The sequence below is a fragment of the Malus domestica genome, chromosome 02 (assembly GCF_042453785.1).
Source record: "Malus domestica chromosome 02, GDT2T_hap1".
Taxonomy (NCBI): Eukaryota; Viridiplantae; Streptophyta; class Magnoliopsida; order Rosales; family Rosaceae; genus Malus; species Malus domestica.
The window spans coordinates 16197515-16218186 of NC_091662.1; the positions used below are offsets into that span (position 1 = coordinate 16197515).

General features: G+C 38.1%; 2 protein-coding genes, 1 long non-coding RNA gene and 1 pseudogene across 3 annotated transcripts; 2 read left to right on the forward strand and 2 right to left on the reverse strand.

Annotated features, from left to right (window-relative positions):
* Positions 1 to 423: 423 nt before the first annotated feature.
* On the forward strand, positions 424 to 1287 carry LOC139191294 (uncharacterized). The gene is made up of 2 exons (XM_070811885.1): positions 424 to 760; positions 1190 to 1287. The coding sequence occupies exons 1-2, from the start codon at positions 424 to 426 to the stop codon at positions 1285 to 1287; spliced, it is 435 nt and encodes a 144-aa protein (XP_070667986.1).
* A 4121-nt stretch (positions 1288 to 5408) lies between these two features.
* Positions 5409 to 6502, reverse strand: LOC139193196 (uncharacterized). Its single transcript, XR_011577606.1, has 2 exons — positions 6365 to 6502; positions 5409 to 5854 (listed from the first exon to the last, which is right to left on the reverse strand). It is a non-coding gene; the product is annotated as an uncharacterized lncRNA (long non-coding RNA).
* Positions 5587 to 8920, forward strand: LOC103403894 (uncharacterized; annotated as a pseudogene).
* Positions 8921 to 9493: 573 nt separating this feature from the next.
* Positions 9494 to 12630, reverse strand: LOC103403904 (uncharacterized). The gene is made up of 7 exons (XM_008342751.4): positions 12283 to 12630; positions 11992 to 12132; positions 11264 to 11362; positions 10884 to 10960; positions 10612 to 10720; positions 10176 to 10504; positions 9494 to 9901 (listed from the first exon to the last, which is right to left on the reverse strand). The coding sequence occupies exons 1-7, from the start codon at positions 12350 to 12352 to the stop codon at positions 9809 to 9811; spliced, it is 918 nt and encodes a 305-aa protein (XP_008340973.1). The 5' UTR covers positions 12353 to 12630; the 3' UTR covers positions 9494 to 9808.
* Between the last annotated feature and the right edge of the window lie 8042 nt (positions 12631 to 20672).

Genomic DNA, 20672 nt, shown 5'->3' on the forward strand with positions numbered 1-20672 from the left:
GCCAAAGGGTCATAGGGCCAAACATAATTTATTATTTAAAAACTACAATTTAAATTCAAATCTAACGGCTAAGTGATGTCAACATGATGTCAGCTAGCCGTTGGTAGCTGACATCATGCTGACGTTAGCTAGCCGTTGGATTTGAATTTTTTTTTGCTATAAATAGGGTGGATATTGGGCTATAATTCACACAACTTTAAATTCAATCTATTTCAATTCAATCTCTTGCAATTCAATCTCTTTCAATTCAAGTTTGCAATGAATTCCAACTTTGGATCTTCATCCAATTCCAATTGGGGGTCCTCATCTAATTCCAAATTGGAAGCAAAATGGGCGCAAATGAGACGAGAAGATGAGGAGTCTAATGAAGAAGTTCAAGTAAGGCGCAACAAACAAAACATGGCAGCAGCCATGGCTGCGGCCATGGTGTGTCAGCCAACTGAGGAACAACTTCAATGGGGTGGCTCTGTTCCTGGTCGCTCTTACAAACCACGAAACAAAGCGATGGCGCATGCCAATCTGATGAACAACTACTTCAACCCCAACTCGGTGTACACAGAAGAGGATTTCAGACGTCGCTTCCGGATGAGGCGTCATGTCTTCGAGCATTTACTTCGTGATGTCCAGCAGGTCAATCCATACTTTCGACAGAAGCGGGACAGAGCAGGCTGCCCTGGTTTCTCACCTCATCAAAAGGTTACTGTTGCACTCCGAATGATGGAATATGGCTCCTCAGCTGATTCGATGGATGAAACCCATGGTATGTCTGAGTCTACATGCCTTAATACTCTTGAAGAATTTTGTAACACAATTGTTCAGGTTTACAAAGACGAGTACCTCCGAGAGCCAAATCAAGAAGATCTGAATCGGCTCCTTCACAAAGCTGAAGACCGTGGGTTTCCGGGCATGATAGGGTCATTAGACTGCATGCATTGGGATTGGAAGAACTGTCCCACTGGATGGCAATGAGGCTTTAACGGAAGGTCGAGAAAGCCAATTGTTGTGTTAAAGGCAGTTGCCTCATATGACACATGGATCTGGCATGCTTTCTTTGGAGTCCCTGGATCCCAAAATGACATTACAGTTCTTGGGCGTTCACCCCTCTTCAATAACTTGACAGAAGGTAAAGCACCTCAACTTGACTACTACATCAACGGCCGTGAATACAATATGGGGTATTACTTGGCAGATGACATCTACCCAAAGTGGGCGACACTTGTCCAAGCAATTCCAAAACCTAGGAATGATGCAGAAAAGTTGTTTACCTTACACCAAGAGGCATACTGAAAAGATGTTGAGAGAGCTTTCGGTATTCTACAAGTACGGTGGAAGATTATCAGCGAACCGGCAAGAGGGTGGAGTCGAGAAAATTTGAACTCAATCATGATGTCTTGCATCATATTACACAATATGATAGTGGAGGATGAGCGAGATGGGTATATTGATGGAGAGTCCGATGATGACCAAGAAGATCCAAATAGGTCAAGAAGGGTTCTAGCAAAAATATATGATGGGCCTAATTTGCCTTTCAATCCAAGAACTGGTAGTATCTCTATAAATGAGTATATGAGGCACTATAGAATGATACGTTCTCGTGCCACAAATAAGTACCTACAACAGGATCTTGTTGCACATCTTTGGGCCAAAAGAAGCATGAAGTAGGCTTTTAAGTTTTATGTTGTTAAATGTTTTTAAAAATGTAGTTTAAGTTTCATGTTGTTAAATGGTTTTTTATGTTGTATAATTTGTATGTTGGTTAATGTTATTTAATGTTGTTTCATATTGTTTAATGTTGTTTCATGTTACTTAATTTAATTTAATGTTGTATAAATGGCCTAGGAAGTTATAGGAAAAAAATAGAATTGAAAAAAAATATGAAACAAATTTTGTGAAATAGAAGTTATAGGAAAAAAAATGGAATTTAAAAAAATATGAAACAAATTTTGTAAAATAGAAGTTATATGAAAAAAAATATGAAACAAATTTTGTAAAATAGAAGTTATAGGAAAAAAATAGAATTTAAAAAAAAATTGAAACAAATTTTGTGAAATAAAAGTTATAGGAAAAAAATGGAATTTAAAAAAAAAATATGAAACAAATTTTGTAAAATAGAAGTTATAGGAAAAAAAATAGAATTTAAAAAAAAATATGAAACAAATTTTGTAAAATAGAAGTTATAGGAAAAAAAATAGAATTTAAAAAAAAAATTGAAACAAATTTTGTAAAATAGAATTGAAACAAAATATGATTCATATGAAAAGGAAAAAAAAGAAGTTTAAATTCATAAAAAAAAAAAAAAGTTAATACAACGGCTACTAGCCGTTATATTAAAAAAAATTCAAACTATTAGTGTCGGTTATAACCGACACTAATAGTAATTAAAAATAAAAATTTTGCTTTTGAATAACTAATATTGTCGGTTATAACCCACAGTATTAAAAAATTCTTCTTTAATGCTGTCGGTTATAACCGACAACAATAGGAAAACATTAAAAAAAAAATAGCCAGCCCGGGGCTGGCTGGCTGGCCGAAAGCAGCCAGCCCTCCAGCCCTCCCTGATCCCGTGGGGCCCTCCCAGATTCCAAAGCCCTCTGGCCCAGCCCTTGGTTGGAGACGGTTTTAGGGCTATTTTCGGCCATTTGGCCCTCTGGACCCTTCGGTTAGAGATGGCCTTACCTAAAAAAACTAAGGTTAAAACCATTCCACAACAATTAATAAATTTTAAGTCTTTCTGTAATGGACCTAAATATTTGGGTTTGGATTCAAGAATTGAAGTTGGTCTAAAGAATTATGATGGTGCTATTTTGTATTTATGTATCACTTGGTCTATATATCTATGTAGGTACAAACTTTAATGCAATGGCTAGACTCTTTTGTGTGTGGGTCAGGCTATTCACTTGGGTTGACTACCAGACACAAAAAATTTTACACTAACATATTATTTTGCGTATCTGTTTTACAATGTAAAGTTGATGATTAGCTTAAAATACTGCTAGAACTTGCATGAAAAGAAAATTCCCTCCTTTTCATGGGCTTGACCTTCGGCCTTTGGCTATCCTAAAAAGAATCTGCATGTTAATTTAGAAATTAAACTCTTAACTCAAATTGGACTTGTCACTTAGTACTACAGTCATTTGAAAATCTTATATTTGTCATCAGTTTTATTTGAAAACTTAATGCATTGGGTTGTTTATGGATGGATTTTGGATAAATGTTTGAGTGTAAAGTTTACAACTGTGATACTACTAGGATTAGGATTAGAGGAGCCAATTCACCTTTTTTCTTATTGTCTTAACCATGCAAAAGCGAGGGGGTGAATTGAACATAAGATCTCAAATACGTAAATGCTCTTAACAATTTGAGCTACAAATTCTTGCTCGAGACAAACTAATTTTAAAATTTCCATTCATTTGGTATTCCCCCCTCTTTGACCTCACTTTTTTCTCATTTACAATAGTGGATAACCAAAGTTGTCATGGTGACCTTAGCATTATTGAATTTAATCTTAACCCCCTAATTTTTATTATTTGTCCTTCAAGCCTTGTTAAGAAACTAGAAATTCAATATGTATGGTCTTGGAGATAACACGCATTGAAAAATATGGAAAATATGTGTAGGAGCATCTAATCTAGTACTTACAAGTCCAATGAAAAGAAAGGTGAAGATTGGTGATATCTCGTACTCGATTAGAACATATTCGGATTAATGTTATGAAGAAAAATCTACAATATTACCTTGTAGTCAAGTAACATAAAATCAACATATGAGATTAAGAAGAAAAATCATACATCTTTATCACCTCGATTAACATAAATAGATAATAAGTTTCATAAATGGGTCTTTTTTTGTACCATGTTTCTTCAAAGTGAAATTGATCCTTTGTTTGTTCCTCCCCATTCACTCGATCCCTTTCGTTTCATCAATTTTGTCCGTATCCTCTTTTTATTCCGAGAAAAGAGAAGGGGACGGATCTTCATCAATGGATCTCTCTTATTCTTGTTTAGTCCCCTTCATTCCGGAAGTTGTTTCTAACACGACTATGCTATAATATACAATCGGTTCAGCCACAAAAGAGTGAAGAAGTTGGACTGTGGTCCTGTTGGTCAGTCACAACAAAACAAAGAGAAACTCTAATTTGGTGAATTGATTACTTATCTATGGGTAGAAGGATAAGGCATTTGACAACAAAAAATTCAAGTCCGTACACATACCTAATCTATGAGATAATGTTTGAAATGTAGTTTACTATTGTTGATCTCAGCAGAGCATGAAGAATAAGATAAGCATACGAGAGATTCATTATCACGTTCGGCTTTAATGCCAAATTAAACGCGTTTAAGTCCTTGAGTTTAGTATGCCATATCCCACTCTTCTTAGGCGGGTGCAAACTTGAATGTAGTTTAATATATATTATTTTAATCTTAAGGATATATTCACACTAAGGGGGTGAAGATTTGGGCAAACTGGATACAAGACGAGTCGACCACAATACTTTGATCATAATTATCATCCACGATAATCAAAACTAAAACCTCACTCACAAAGTGAAAGAGAAAATATCACCAAATCGTAATACTAAGTATAACACAAATTACTATTAAGTCTTATCTAATATTTCACGTATTATGATATAATTGACACAATAAATATGTCATTTTATCAACCATCACTCATTAGGATAAGTGGCATGCACCATAAAAAATCTAAACAAAAATTAAGATAATATGATGTAATAAATAGAATGATGTAACATGTCGAATAATAAGATAAGATTCTTAGTCTAATTAATCATGTCAGTAATCCCAATTCTCAGTAGTCTACACATCATAATCCAAATTCCCAATCAAATTATTAAAAAAACCCTACAAAACAGCTGTTGGGACCAGCCAGAAAAATCAAAGAGAGCAACAATTTCTCTATACGAACAACCCAAAGTTCAATTCATCATACACAAAATAGCAGCAATATCCTTAAGATTCCAATTTGTAGGGTCCTCTAAGAAGGAGAAGGCAACTTGAGTTAGCCAATTCCCGTCCAAACCCGAAAATTCAAGAGCGCACCAACATCTGACATACATTGCCGAATTTAACAGTTAAACATGCACTCAAGAATTCATGGGTTAATATAATCCACTAATACATAGTAGGACTCCGAAAACTTATCGGATAGGAATCTACAGTACAAGATTTCAAATTCTTTTAGATGTTAAATCAAAGACCAAAAAAAATTGAGCAAGTAGAGTAGAGGGGATTATTCTTTAATTGGTGGCTAAACTTTTTCCATAGTACTATAAGCAAAATGTTCTTATTCTCAAGCAATCCAAATTTTCAAAAGCAACTGTGACAAAATCTCAATCAGTTCAAAGTGGTCCATCCACTTGAAGGCGAAGAAAAAAAGAAGAAAAGTAATGACTAATAAGTGGTTACTAATTCCTTTCATGGCTGTCAAATTTCCATCTTAATATGAATTTTGAATGTTTCAAATGATTTTATCCACAACAGAGAATCTTGTATCTAATTTTACCTTGACTTTCCCAATTGCATTCAGTAGAGATCAAAACATCGAAACTCAAAGACTCGCCGAGTAATGGCATTTTATGGACCGAGACTGGTTGTGCCTATAGACATGAAGAAGAAGCCATGGGAACAGAAGCTTCCTCTTCACAACCGATGGCACCCGAACATACCACCAGTGGCAGAAGTGGCAGCTGGAGAGGTTTTTCGGGTCGAGATGGTGGATTTCAGTGGGGGTGGTATTACCAAAGAGTACACTGCAGAGGACATCAAATATTTCGATCCCTCCATTGTAAGTTCACCTTCACCTTCATGTTTGTTTTGTATCTTTTCCACTTCTACTGAGTTCCATGTAGTTTGGAAGAGCAATCGTTAAAACCGAGTTCCATAAATTTCGGAAGAGCGAAAAAATGACATGAATTGTATGTGCAAAGTATCATGCAGTTCTACTTTTCAAACAAAGATCCTCAAACATAGTATGATTGCATATTTACATGTTTCTGGGGTAAAAAATTTAAATGCTGGATTGTTCAGCAAAGTAAAAATTAAGCAAATTGTTCTGTTGTATTTATCCTCTGTTGTATAGAACATACTTAACTATGCTCCCTGTTTTTACACTAGTTCATCAAGAGCATGTATATAAAGTTATAAACTAACGCTTGAAATAGTTTTAAACCGATAAAAAGTCCAATAACATGTTATAGGATCGGGTTAAGATCTTGAGTCTACAAATTATCCTGATCAACAGACGCCACTCATGTATAATCCTATCAGGTGTATGAACAAGAACATGTAGAATGATAATTTAACGTAACAGATAAGAATTTTCAAACTTGGTGCAGGCTCATTACCTCAGTGACCCGATAAGAATTTTAGGTACGGATGGAATTCCAGCACAGCCAGGTGATCTTCTGGTAGTTGAGATATGCAACCTGGGTCCTCTCCCAGGAGATGAATGGGGTTTCACAGCAACATTTGACAGAGAAAATGGAGGGTGTTTCCTGACTGACCATTTTCCTTCTGCAACCAAAGCTATTTGGTATTTCAAAGGGATATACGCCTACTCGCCTCACATACCAGGTGAAATCTCAACCTGTTTTCTTTTCTCGTGCTAATAATGCCACTAAACGATTCATAAAGGTACTCATCCCTAGTGCTACGAGTGTTGCCTCTAACGTACTCTTGTATATGCATGGCAGGAGTGAGATTCCCAGCGCTAATCCATCCTGGACTAGTTGGAACAGCACCGCCAATGGAACTCCTGAACATATGGAATGAAAGGCAGAGAGAACTTGAAGAAAATGGACTCAAGTCTATGAAATTATGTGAGGCTTTGCATCAATGACCATTGGCTAACCTCCCATCAACAGAAGGTTGCGTCCTTGGAGGGGTATTGCTGAATTGAAAAATATTTAGTTAAGGGTATCAAATTAACAATGAAAAACCTCCAACACGACTAAATTTCTATAAAACATTGGTTCATGCTAAAAGAATTTTAACTTCTGCAGCCTACTGCACAGAGACAATAACCATGCTGTCCAATTTTTACCTATAAAATATTGTTATACTAGTAACACACACTGGTTATTCATAGATCAAAGAGGGCACTCCTGAATGGGAAAAGATAGCCATGGAGGCCGCAAGAACAATTCCAGGAAGAGAAAATGGAGGCAATTGTGACATAAAAAATCTTAGTAGTGGTTAATATACCTTCCAGTATTTGTTGAAGGAGCAAATCCCAGGGTGATGGTGAAATCTCACTCTGCGGGGCAATTGAGATGAGCGGTTTCCTGGAGCTCAAGTACAAATTTCACATCTCATCTCTTAACGTTACTATATCCAAACCAGGGGCTTTGTGAGGAAAAGCTGGAGCTGGTCATAAAAGCTAAACTTTCTACAACACAACATGCAGACACACACACACATACTGATAAATAAATACATTGCATGATATATAATACAATTCAGAGTTTACCCTATACGATTATGTTATCAGGTGTGAAATTATAAGAGGCGGAATGAAAGAATACCTCACACCAATGGGGCCAACTCCTCTTCACGTGAACCCAATCTTTGAGACAGGCCTGATTGAGCCAAGATTCTCAGAATGGTTGGTGTTTGAGGGCATCAGTGTTGACGAGAGTGGGAAGCAGCATTACCTAGATGCAACTGTGGCTTACAAGCCAGCAGTACTCAATGCAATTGACTACCTCTCTAAATTTGGATACTCCAAAGAACAGGTTTTCGACCTCTCTCTTTATCACATAGACGATTCCCCACAAACGCACAATCACAAGCATACACCGAGACACCGAAAGACATGCCTACCTAAATATATTATTGTAGTCTTCCATACGGATATGGCATATGTCATATATCAGAGCTATCTTCTGTTGTCATGCTGCCCGTGTGAGGGAAGAATTTCAGGAATAGTTGACTCTCCCAATGCTGTTGCAACTATAGCAATCCCAACATCTATCTTTGACCAGGTAACCATTTCTGGCAAAGCCTCCTACAGATTTATATTACCCTAACTAATACTACAACTATATCATCTGCAAAAATGTTTCCAACTAACGGGCTGCTACATTACCATAGCTATGTATCTAGATGCTTAATGCAATAGCTTATATTCTATTCATGCAAAAATGTAAATCTCCCACTGCTGTTGCAATAGCTACGTATCTAGATGATATTACATACAAATATAAATAAGAGTTCTCTCCTAATTTTTTTTTTCACAATATATTCATGGTTCAAGAAGAGCTCTTCTAGTCAAATCTTAAGTATTCCCAAAATATAAGAACTCAATTACACAGTACAGTTATATTCTACTTTAACTCGGATGATCCCTCAATCCATATTGATAAGAGGACTCCTAATGCTCAAAAAGGTCTAAGCTATCGACAGAAGTCATAATTGATCAAACTTTTTCTTGTGTACACCAAGGTAACTAACGCAAGGCTAGAAGCATAAGGAGGCAATGTGCTTTCCTATGACAAAGCTCACAATAAATTATTTATAAACAGAAACGGTTTGTCATAAAAGACTATTGATATGTTTAAATTTTCTCTAAATGCACAGGATATTCGCCCAAAAGAAAACAAGGTTCCTGTTGGTCCCTGGATAGTGAGGAAGCCAGATGTCCTAAAATGTACTTATGATGGAAATTTGCCAACGACAAGGAACCCTAGCTCTGCAACATAACTATCATCAAGAGTGCTCAGTAAATAAAAGACATTTCAGCGTATATTTTTCATTGCTACCAAGTCACGCATGTATTGGCATAATAGAAAGTAGAACTGAATTGTCAAAGTAAACCATCTACATTCTATGTAAGCAGTGCAAGTATTGTACTAGGGCAAAAGGATCACGAAAAAAATCATGCAGCCAAAAGTTCAACCCTATTTAGCCTATCAGAATCACTGCAGGTTTGAAACAAAAAACTATTATAGCAGCAGCACATAAATATTTAGACGGGAGCTGGAAAATCTGAACTAGGCATTAGCACATAGAATATGCTTTCGTCATCACTCTGATTCAACCATGCTGCTTCTCTGATCAGCTGAGTTACTTACACGTCAATATTGGCCATAATGTTAGGGTTGATTTTCGCCATGCATCTTCTAAACTGCTAAATTGCCAATGTATAATAAGTTTAGTAATACGTCTGTAAGTATTTATACCCATTTATGATTGGAATACACAAGGACTGTCAAGATAGAACTAATCCTCACAGGGTAGATCAGAGCCATGATATAATTTTATACATGGATGGTAGTTTTTACTGCATGTATACCAATTTGAGGAACAGACACCTGCAGAAGTAGTGTTTAAAACTCGACTCTGACTTGAAGTGAGATTTAGTGAACTCATAAGACAATAATAAGCAAAAATCATGCACCAATTCGAAGAGCACATCTCTTCTCATGCAATGCAATTCTATGATCACAAGGAAATACTAAACACCTGCTGCCACATTTCAAGAGCCATATAAAATCGTTTGTTCAATAAAATCAAAACAAAAATTGACACATGGTAAAGAAAGTATCAGTTGGAAACTACATACTAAATCATTTAGTTACCATAACCTTCCTATTGATCTTCATTTGTTCAACAATTAAACTAGTTGCACTATGCAAAATTATAAAAGCCGCAAAATTTGCGAAAGGAAATAGGATGCCAGAACCTGTTTCATACTCATCCAAAGACTTTAACTAGAAACTTCAAAGCCCAAAATTTTCCTTTCTCCCAAGGACATATATAGCAAAGGAGTACAATGAGATATAGTGCACTCAATAATATATTGAGAGGGTGCGATGGTGTTGCAGTGCAGGACACTGAATGCCAAAAGACCAAAGCCAAAGGTCTAACTCAATACTCAGCACCTGAAAAAGAAACCCCACAAGTAAAATCAAAGAGACTGGATTGAAATGATTAAAAAAAGAAAACTGTTTCAGGATATGTTCAACGCAGTTTCTAGTGCAGAGGTATGACATGGTCCGACAACAGTTCACTTGGGTGAGAATAGAACTGGTGCAGGACACTTAGGTAAAAGAAAAAAATCTGAATTTTCATTACATAAATGCAGCCACGGAAAGAATTTAAAAATTCAAGTACAACATATTACACACTATGACCAGGACTGAAAATAAACCATACCTTCTTCCCTGATTTCATACTGATCAACTCTTTCATTTTCTCCACAGCATATATGGAGCATGCTCGCAGTTCGACTTCCTCCTCACTGCCTGCAACTATTTGGGTATTAGCCTCAATTGTGCTGGCAAGGGTTGCACTATACTTCAGCACACCCAGCTGTCTAAGCACGGCTGGAACAATGTAGTCCGCCATAATAGTGATTGAGCCAATGTCATAAAATTCTCCATATCCTTGGCCGCCAAATGCTCCCCATAAATCTGCTGCAAATATCTGAGCTCTTTTATACAAAAATACTTGGTGGCCTTTGTATACCGAGTGGTCTCTGAAACCTAAAAAGTTTAATTAATTACAGTCAATATGCCTGTTTCCTGGGAAATAACAACTACAAACCATGCAGTACAAACCATACAGCTATATTTTAAACCCTAAAATATACCAGGAAAGTGACGAGTAACAAGAGCAACAAGCTTAACCGCTGACTTTCCACAGGACTCCACAAGGTTGGATGCTTTGCCGTCAAAGCTTCTCTCAAGCTCAAACCCAACCTAGGCCACAAAAGTTAGCAATATTTTGGATAGATAGGGCACATCTTAGTTACAGAACCAGTTACAAAAAATCAAACAAAAGGAAACCTGAATAGCATTTATTAACAGAAAGAAGATAAAATGCAAGAATAAAAGCTTTTGTAAATGTAAAGGTAAATCTCACCTCATGCAGCAAACGAACTCTCTCATCCTCCAAAGGTAATGGCCTAGGCCATTTCAACAGCTCCCGCAGTTCAGAACCTTATGACATGAAACATTTTAAACAAATTACTGTCTGGTGAAAAAGCATCACCGAAGTCAGAAATTATGACGGCAAACTTGTTTTCAATAGCTCAGTTTCTCATTCATAAATTTAAGGTTCTATGGAGGCACGAGTACATTATCTGAAATCTCTTTTTTTATTTATTAATAACATTCATTTTTCTTCTACCAACTGGGACAAAGAAGTATGCTTGATATATATCCCAATTACCGCGTAAATGGCATTGTATGTGACATAACATTAGTATGAACATAGAGATATGTGTTCAAGAATAGAAGTACCGGTGTATTTCTGCAAACGATCAGCATCAAACACAGATTTGTCATTTTGTATTGCTTCCTTTAGACCAGCAGCCAAATTGTCATAATTTAAGTCCTTATCTGTCAACAAAAACAAAGAAACAATTTAGCACAAAAGTTTTAGTGGATCAAACTACAGAAATTTGTAAAAAAAGGTATAAGGAAAATGAATCTATAACTTGCTCAGACTTTTGTACTAAATCTTGATGATTATACTTTTGCCGCTCTTATAGTTCGATTTTGCTGTCACTGAATCTAGCATTTGCTGACAGTGATATATAAAATTATTCAATCTATAGCATGACCGATCTGTTTCTTCAACCGCATACTGAAAACCCACACTGCACCAAACACACAATGCCTATACATGGAAAATTTTAAATCTTGATAACTTTAGGCAGCACATTTATAAACAACACTCTATCTGACCGAATTGCCGCAACTTGGCTCAGTAAAGGAAAAATGGAAAGTGCAAAAGTATAAACACACAGGTATATATCTTGACCAGACACATAAACCCCGAAACAAAGGCATTGCAGCCCGGGTTCAAACCCTCCCCCTTCCCCTTAGTTAGCTTACAGTAGTACTATTAAACTAATCAAGTGCTCTGCATGACTAACAACAATAAAATCCGAGCTAAAAAATGACAAGGAATTACATTGACATATCCAACAAATTAAAAAAGAACGAAAAGAAATGGATATAAATACCAGGCCAAAAGCAGAAATTCAAAGCGTCCAACACAAAGAGATACTGAACGGTGAGAGGCCCATTGTCGAAATAGTGTATTCCTTCGAAATCCCATTTCACCTTCGGAATTGTATCTATCCTCTCCGCCACTTTCTCAATCCCTTTAAAAAATTAACAAAATAAATAATTAAAAAACCCAATTAAAATAAGCAAAAGGGAAAGCTAGAGAAACAAATTAAAAATTTGAATGAGCAGAATAATCAAAATGCGGCATTTTGCTCAGTTGCTCAGAGACAAAGGTGTGGAGAGACCTGAAGAGTCGACGACGACATGAGAAGAATGGCTTGCGACCCAAGCAGAGCTTGCCCTAACGTCGTCCATGGCTGCTTTCACACGGCGGCTCTGTGTTCAAACCCTAGAGAGAGGGAGAGTGAGAGTTGTACGTGGTGGGGCTTTTCCTGGTTCGAAGTTTCCCGCTTTTGCTGGTGTCTTTTAATAATTAATTAAAATAATATTGAATGTCCTCTCAGTCTCTCTGATTATCCTATTTCGTATTTTTCTGAAAATAATAATTATTAAAATTTCCATTTTAGCAGTTGTGGTGGAATCCCATTCCGGGCCACAGATTCTTCCATGTATAGCCACCGAAGGGCTCACGTGTGAAAAGAACCAACTACAAGTCCACAACTAGGCTGACGACCGAAATCCGAATCTTTTTTGTTTTGTGTTTTTTGGTCGCCTGAATCTTTATTGGTCGGGTGCATTTTCTGCTCAAGTGGGTGGTCTAAAATTGAAGGCCAATCACTAGATGAAAACTGTCTTTGTTATGGCTGTTTCCACTCTAACCCTCGGATCCAAATTCAAATATTTAGACCTTCGGGTTCTAGATGTGCTCATCGGTTGGTTGATTCTACGGCTCCAGTGCTTTTTATTCAAACTGAAGATGTTGCCTGTTACCAAAACAATGTTGTTTATTTAGGTTGCCAACACATTGCTGTTTATCCAAATTGAAAATGTGTTGGCAAAAAAAAAAGTAAAATAAAAATCTCAAGATGCTTGAGAGGTTTCACGTAAAGTAAGAGTTTGCGTAGTGCAATTTTGTGTGATGATTTGGAAGGGCTTTGAATGATGCACTCCCCTCTCTATTTACAATAGCAATTTCTCATGACCGAAGTGGAGTTTCATTCAGACTCCAATTCCTTAATCAAATCTGAATAAGCTTAGGCTAGTCCTGGTCCATGTAGGACTCTGAATCTAACTCTATTATCACCTAGACTCAACCCTTGATTCTTGGCATTTTTCCTTATTAGAAGCATAATTGGTTTCTAAGGATTCCTTGTTATACTAGCACTCGTCCGTCCCCCTTATCCATGAATCTTTTCCTAATAGGACTAGGTCGAATTCCATTGGGCTAGGCCCTTCTTGAGAATATTTGAAGATTCCCGAGGCCACATTCATTGGGGTGAAATTAATTATGGGCCCAACATAAACTATCATTTTGGGTCCAAATAGTCACACAGCCCTTAAGACTTGATTTCAAGACCTAAAACATATTATTTGTTGATACACAAAATCAGTGAGGACTTTGGTACAACAGAAAGTGTTAAGTTTGTGACCTTCGCTAGATTGCTCTGGTCACTAGTGTGGATAAGTATGTAAATGGATAGAGACAGGGAAGCAAACACTAGATGTACATAGTTCACCCAGATTGGCTACGTCCACGGAGTAGAGGAGTTCTCATTAATTGTGAAGGGTTTACACAAGTACATAGGTTCAATCTCTCCTTTATTGAGTACTAGTGAATGATTTAGTACAAATGACATTGGGAAATATTGTGAGAGAATGATCTCTATTTATAAAAGAGAGTTTCTAGTTTCATTCTGACATTGACACGTGTCGTGTTGTGATTGGCTTCTGATGTTGACACGTGTCGTGTTATGATTGGCTTCTGATGTCGACACGTGTCGCTCTGTAATTGGCCTCCTGGTTGAAGGGAAACTCTTCTGGGTCCTGGACGTTATAACGTTAACCGGTGCTCAGTAGTTTCGGGATTGGTCAAGTATGGTACAAACAGTGCTCCCCTAAGTTCCCGAGTGAGGGAAGCTCCTCGGTTGGGGACTTGTAAGATCCAAGCTATTGAGTAATCACGAAACTTCTAAGTACTGAAGTGTGGTATCATTTTCACTTGCCTTATCTGTCTCATATGTAGATGTGGCATCTTCTCTGGAAGTACTTTTCCTCCATCCAAGGGTGGTATCTTTAACTGATGAAGATGCACAAGGTAATGTATCAATTTCACTTGAAGCTTACTTGTAGTTTCAGGCTTGGTCAAGTGCATTCCAAACCCTATAGTAGAAGTTTCACAAGTCGTCGAGCTAGGAGATTTGCCAAATGAGGTAACAGACAAGGTAAGCAATCAGACTTCCAAGTAAGCAACCTGGATCGGAGGTTCGACTTCGGCTTCTGGTTGATTGTTCTCCTTCTCCTTGTGTCGTAAATAGCACCAAGGATAAGGAAAAGCAAATGGAGAAGAGATGATATGAGATACTTTTGCTTTTAAAGAAGTAACTTTCCACAGACTTATTCTTGAACTGGGCTGGAGGGTTTTCTGGTTTCCTTCAGAGTATAAGGCCGACTCAAGAATTTGAGGGTCAAAACAAGTCCATCAAATCTAGAGTACGTTCGACCCTGATGATATGGGATACTTTTGTTGTTGACAAAGTAGTGGATGTATCGGCACGTGTTCTGTTACGCTTGTCTCCACATGCTTCCTTGTATCCTTCTCACTTGCCTTATATGTTCCTCAAGCAGATGTTGTATCTTCTCTGGAAGCATAAGATGTTGAAGATGAGTACTCGAGAGAAATGCCAGGTAAGTAATCAGGCAAGGGGTTCCAGGTAGTTAGTTCCTGACTAGAAGCTTGATTCCAAGTGCTGACTGATTGCTCTCTTTCTCCTTGTCTTGCAGGTAAGAATAAGGCCAAAGGAAAAGACAGGGAAAAAGCATGATATAGGATACTCTTGCTCTGGTGTGGCTTGTTTGCAGATGTATTATCGGGAGGAAAAGAAGCTGAGTATTTCGAGAGACTCTGCTGAGAGTGCCATAAAAAATATGAAGAAAAGTTGAGCATTTCTTTTATTTGCAGGTTTGCCTGGCTGTGGAGGATGGATGCCGACATATATAGGAGTCTCCCTAACAACAAGTAGTAGTGTTATTCCTTTACATTTCTTGGTCATAGCAATGTAGTGGGAGCTGCAAACTTCACGTGTTTTAACTTTGTCAGAGCACTTTGAAAAAGTAGTCTGTGGTATCTGGAAAGTTGATGTTGCGTGTGAAGATTACAGACAAGCGTAATCCAAGGAAATCTGGCTCTCGAAGTTCGGAGAGCGATGCCTCTTCGGTTTTCGAACAAGTAATCCTGTCGGGGATCTAGCTATCGAGATTCAGAGAACGGTGCCTCTTCGATTTTTGAGAAAGCAATCATGTTGAGAGTCTGGCTCTCGAGATTCGAAGAGTAGTGTCTCTTGATTTTTGAGAAAGTAATCCTGTTGGGAGTCTAGCTCTCGAAATTCGGAGGGCGGTGCCTCTTCGATTTTTGAGCACGTAATCCTGTTGGGAGTCTGGCTCTTGAGATTCGGAGAGCGGTGCCTCTTCGATTTTTGAGAAAGCAATCCTGTTGGGAGTCTGACTCTTGAGATTCGGATAGCAGTGTTTCTTCGATTTTTGAGAAAGTAATCCTGTTGGGAGTTTGGCTCTCGAGATTCGGGGGGCGGTGCCTCTTCGATTGTTGAGCAAGCAATCTTGTTGGGAATGTTTTCTCGAATGTGAATAAAGGTTAGGCATTTTTACTTGTCTGCCTTGCCACGGAGCACGGAGGTTGACACACATTAAGACTTTCTAGTTATCAAGCAGTGGTGTTGTTCCTTTACCCTTGTGGGTAATAATAGGGTAGCTGGACCTTCAAAATTTATGTGTCTAAACTTTGTCAGAGATCTTTGGCAAAGTTATCTGTGGTACTCGAGGAGCTGATGTTGCGTATGGAAAGTGGTGCCTCTTCAGAATCCGGAGAGTGATGCCTCTTCGATTTTTGAACCAACGATCCTGTTGCTCTTTCTGTTATAAGGGCACCAATTGTGTGCAAGAAGTACATTCAGAGAGTTATTGCTTGTAGGAATTTTCCCCTTACTTCAGAGATTTATTGCACCTCATTTCTCATTCATTATTTCTGAGAATGTCTGGCCCATTCGACCGTCGTTTTGACTTGAACTTTGGTGAAGAGGTAGCCATGCCTTCTCAAGACAACATATGGCGCCCATCCTTCTTATCCCCTACTGGTTCTCTTACCATTGGGGACTCTGCGATAAAGAATGATATGACTGCTGCGGTGGTGGCCAGGAACTTTCTCACTCTCAAAGATAACAGACTACTTTCCAAATGGTCTGATGAGTTGGCTGTTAAGGATTCTCTTGCTTTGAGTGTTCAGTGTGCAGGTTCTGTGTCTAATATGGCCCAACACCTATTTGCTCGAACCCGCCAAGTTGAATCATTAGCGGTTGAAGTGATAAGTCTTAAACAAAGGATCAGAGGGCTTAAGTATGAGAATAAACAGTTGCACATGCTCGCACATGACTATGCTACAAACATGAAGAGGAAGCTTGACCAGTTGCAGGAATCTGATGGTCAGATTTTACTTGATCATCAGAGATTTGTGGGTTTGTTCCAAAGGCATTTATTGCCTTCGTCTTCTGGGGCTGTACCGCATAACGAAGCTCCAAATGATCAACCTTCGGTGCCTTATCATTCTGGGGTTCTGCCTAGTACTGAAGCTCCGAATAATCACCCTCTGGTGCCTCCTCTTTCTGGGGCTCTGCCGACTGCTAAGACTTCTCCTGAGCAACCTTTGTGAAGGCTCCCTCTTGTTTGTTTATTTTGATTCATGTATATGTACATATTTGTAACTTATCGGAGATATCAATAAACAAGCTTTGCTTCATTTCAACGTATTGTGTTAAATACACCAAGACCTTGTTCACTAAGTTCTTTGAATTTTTCCTTTTGTTGAATCTTGTATGTTGAAGCTTTGTGAGTGAAGCATGTAGGTTGAGGTAGTGCTCCCTTAATTTCCCTAGTGAGGAAAACTTCTCGTTTGGAGACTTGAAAAATCCAAGTCACTGAGTGGTCGTAAGACTTCCGAGTATCAAGGTTTAGTAGCATATGGTAGGAGTCCCCTAAGTCTCCGGTCGATGGAGTTGATGAATGAGGCATTTCCTTTCTAAGTGGTAGCCAAAAACTCCTTCTTCATATATATTTGTTATGAAAGTTGTTAGGCTCAAAGAAGAGGAGGCCTAGGCAATTTTTTTTTTCAATTTTTTTTTTGAACTTTCGAATTTTCGAATTTCTGAATTTTTGAATTTTCGAATTTTCGAATTTTCGAAAATATATATATATATATATATATATATATTTTTTTTTAAAGCTTTGGTGTTGAAGCTTTGTAGGTGAAGCTTTGAGGTTGAAGCTTTGTTGGGTACCATGAATTGATTTTGCTTCACACTATCTTGATCAAGATAGTGTGAAGCTTTTGTGTTGAAGGTTTGTAGGTGAAGCTTTTGTTGGTGAAGCTTTTATGGTGAAGCTTTTGTGGTTGGTGAAGATTTTGTTGGTAAAGCTTTTATGGGTGAAGCTTTTGTGGTGGGGGAAGCTTTTGTGGGTGAAGCTTTTGTCGTGGGGAAGCTTTTGTGGGTGAAGCTTTTGTTGGTGAAGCTTTTGTTGGTGGAGCTTTTATGGGTGAAGCTTTTGTAGGTGAAGCTTTTGTGGGTCAAGCTTTTGTGGTGGGTCAAGCTTTTGTTGGTGAAGCTATTGTGGGTGAAGCTTTTGTAGGTGAAACTTTGAAGTTGAAGCTTTGTAGGTGAAGCTTTTGTTGGGTACCATGAATTGATTTTGCTTCACACTATCTTGATCAAAATAGTGTGAAGCTTTTGAGAATTTGTAGTTATCCTCCATTGATGAAGCTTTTGTTGGTGAAGCTTTGGAGTTGAAGCTTGTGTTGGGTAACATGAATTGATTTTGCTTCACACTATCTTAATCAAGATAGTGTGAAGCTTTTGAGAATTTATAGTTGTCCTCCATTGATGAAGCTTTTGTTGGTGAAACTTTGGAGTTGAAGCTTTTGTTGGGTACCATGAATTGATTTTGCTTCACACTATCTTGATCAAGATAGTGTGAAGCTTTTGAAAATTTGTAGTTGTCCTCCATTGATGAAGCTTTGTTGAATTTTCCTTTTTTTTTTTTTGGGAAACTAGAAATTTGAAAATGTGGGAGAGACAACATATACAAATTTTGCTTCTACACTATTGAGCAAGAGATTGTGATGCAAGTCACACTTTGTAGTAGTCGAAGATTTGGATGAACCATATAAATTGAATTTGCTTCGAACAGTCTTGAATTTGCTTTGAAGGTTTGAGAATTGTAGTTGCCCTCCATTGATGAAGCTTTTGTTGGCACCATAAATTGGTTTTGCTTCACACTGTCTTGATTAAGAGTGTGTGAAGCTTTTGAGAATTGTGGTTGCCCTTCATTGATGAAGCTCTTGTTGGCACCATAAATTGGTTTCGCTTCACACTGTCTTGATCAAGAGTGTGTCAAGCTTTTGAGAATTGTGGTTGAACTCATTTGATGAAGCTTTTGTTGGCACCATAAATTGGTTTTGCTTCACACTGTCTTGATCAAGAGTGTGTGAAGCTTTTGAGAATTGTGGTTGCCCTTTATTGATGAAGATCTTGTTGGCAACATAAATTGGTTTTGCTTCACACTGTCTTGATTAAGAGTGTGTGAAGCTTTTAAGAATTATGGTTGAACTCCTTTGATGAAACTTTTGTTGGCACCATAAATTGGTTTTTCTTCACACTGTCTTGATCAAGAGTGTGTGAAGCTTTTGAGAATTGTGGTTGCCCTCCATTGATGAAGCTCTTGTTGGCACCATAAATTGGTTTTGCTTCACACTGTCTTGATCAAGAGTGTATGAAGCTTTTGAGAATTGTGGTTGAACTCCTTTGATGAAGCTTTTGTTGCCATCATAAATTGGTTTTACTTCACACTGTCTTGATCAAGAGTGTGTGAAACTTTTGAGAATTGTGGTTGAACTCCTTTGATGAAGTTCTTGTTGGCACCATAAATTGGTTTTGCTTCACACTGTCTTGATCAAGAGTGTGAAGCTTTCTACGAGTTGTAGTGTTTGCATTGTTACAGAGGGGAATTGTCTGAAGCAGATGCAAGAGGGTTGAATAGCTTGATCTTCGTACACCATGCATTGAAGTTGTTGTTGGCTTGCAATAAGACTTTGTTGGTGACTATAACTCTTGTTGGGCATAAGTGCTCCCCTAGTTGAGTTGTCAAGTTTGAGGGTTTTTGATTATTTGTGAATGCTAGGAGTTCACATGTACAAGTTGTACCACTCGTCTTTTGGTAGGTGGAATGAATGGTGAGTTGCTTTCATCATTTGGTTGGTGGTACGAAGGTGAGTTCCTTCATCACCTTTCATCACATTTCATCACCTGGTTGGTGGCACGATGATGAGTTCCTTCTTCACCTGGTTGGTGGCATGAATGGCAAGTTGCCAAATGATATTAGAGTACAGGTTGTACATTTCATCCCCTGGTTGGTGGCATGAAGGAGAGTACGGGTTGTCAATTTCATCACCTGGTTGGTGGCATAAAGATGAATTCTTTCTTCACCTGGTTGGTGGCATGAGTGGCAAGTTACCAAATGATATTAAAGTACTGGTTGTACATTTCATCACCTGGTTGGTGGCATGAAGGAGAGTACGGGTTGTATATTTTATCACCTGGTTGGTGGCATGAGTGGCAAGTTGCCAAATGATATTAGAGTACGAGTTGTACATTTCATCACCTGGTTGGTGGCATGAAGGAGAGTACGTGTTGTACATTTCATCACCTGGTTGGTGGCACGAAGATGAGTTCCTTCTTCACTTGGTTGGTGGCATGAATGGCAAGTTACCAAATGATATTAAAGTACGGGTTGTATATTTCATCACCTGATTGGTGGCATGAAGGAGAGTATGGGTTGTACATTTCATCACCTGGTTGGTGGCATGAAGATGAGTTCCTTCTTCACCTGGTTGGTGGCATAAGTGGCAAGTTGCCAAATGATATTAGAGTACGGGTTATACATTTCATCACCTGGTTGGTGGCATGAAATAGAGTACGAGTTGTACATTTCATCACCTAGTTGGTGGCACGAAGATGAGTTCCTTCTTCACCTGGTTGGTGGCATGAATGGCAAGTTGCCAAATGATATTAAAGTACGGGTTGTACATTTCATCACCTGGTTGGTGGCATGAATGAGCGTACGGGTTGTATATTTCATCACTTGGTTGGTGGCATGAAGATGAGTTCCTTCTTCACCTTTCATCATCTAGTTGGTGAGAATAAGGGCAAGGTGTCGAGGCACATTGTAGCAAGTGTCAAAGACACAAAGTATGTTGAACCCTTTCGAAGCACAGTTGGCTTATGTATGGATGTGTTGGAATGTATGTTGTTTATGTATGAATGTGTTAGAATGTATGATGTTTATGTATGAATGTGTTAGAATGTATAATGTTTATGTTGATTGATATGAGTGATGCTTATGAATGTTTTGCTATGCATGAAGGGATCCATGTTTTTGATATGTGAACCATGTT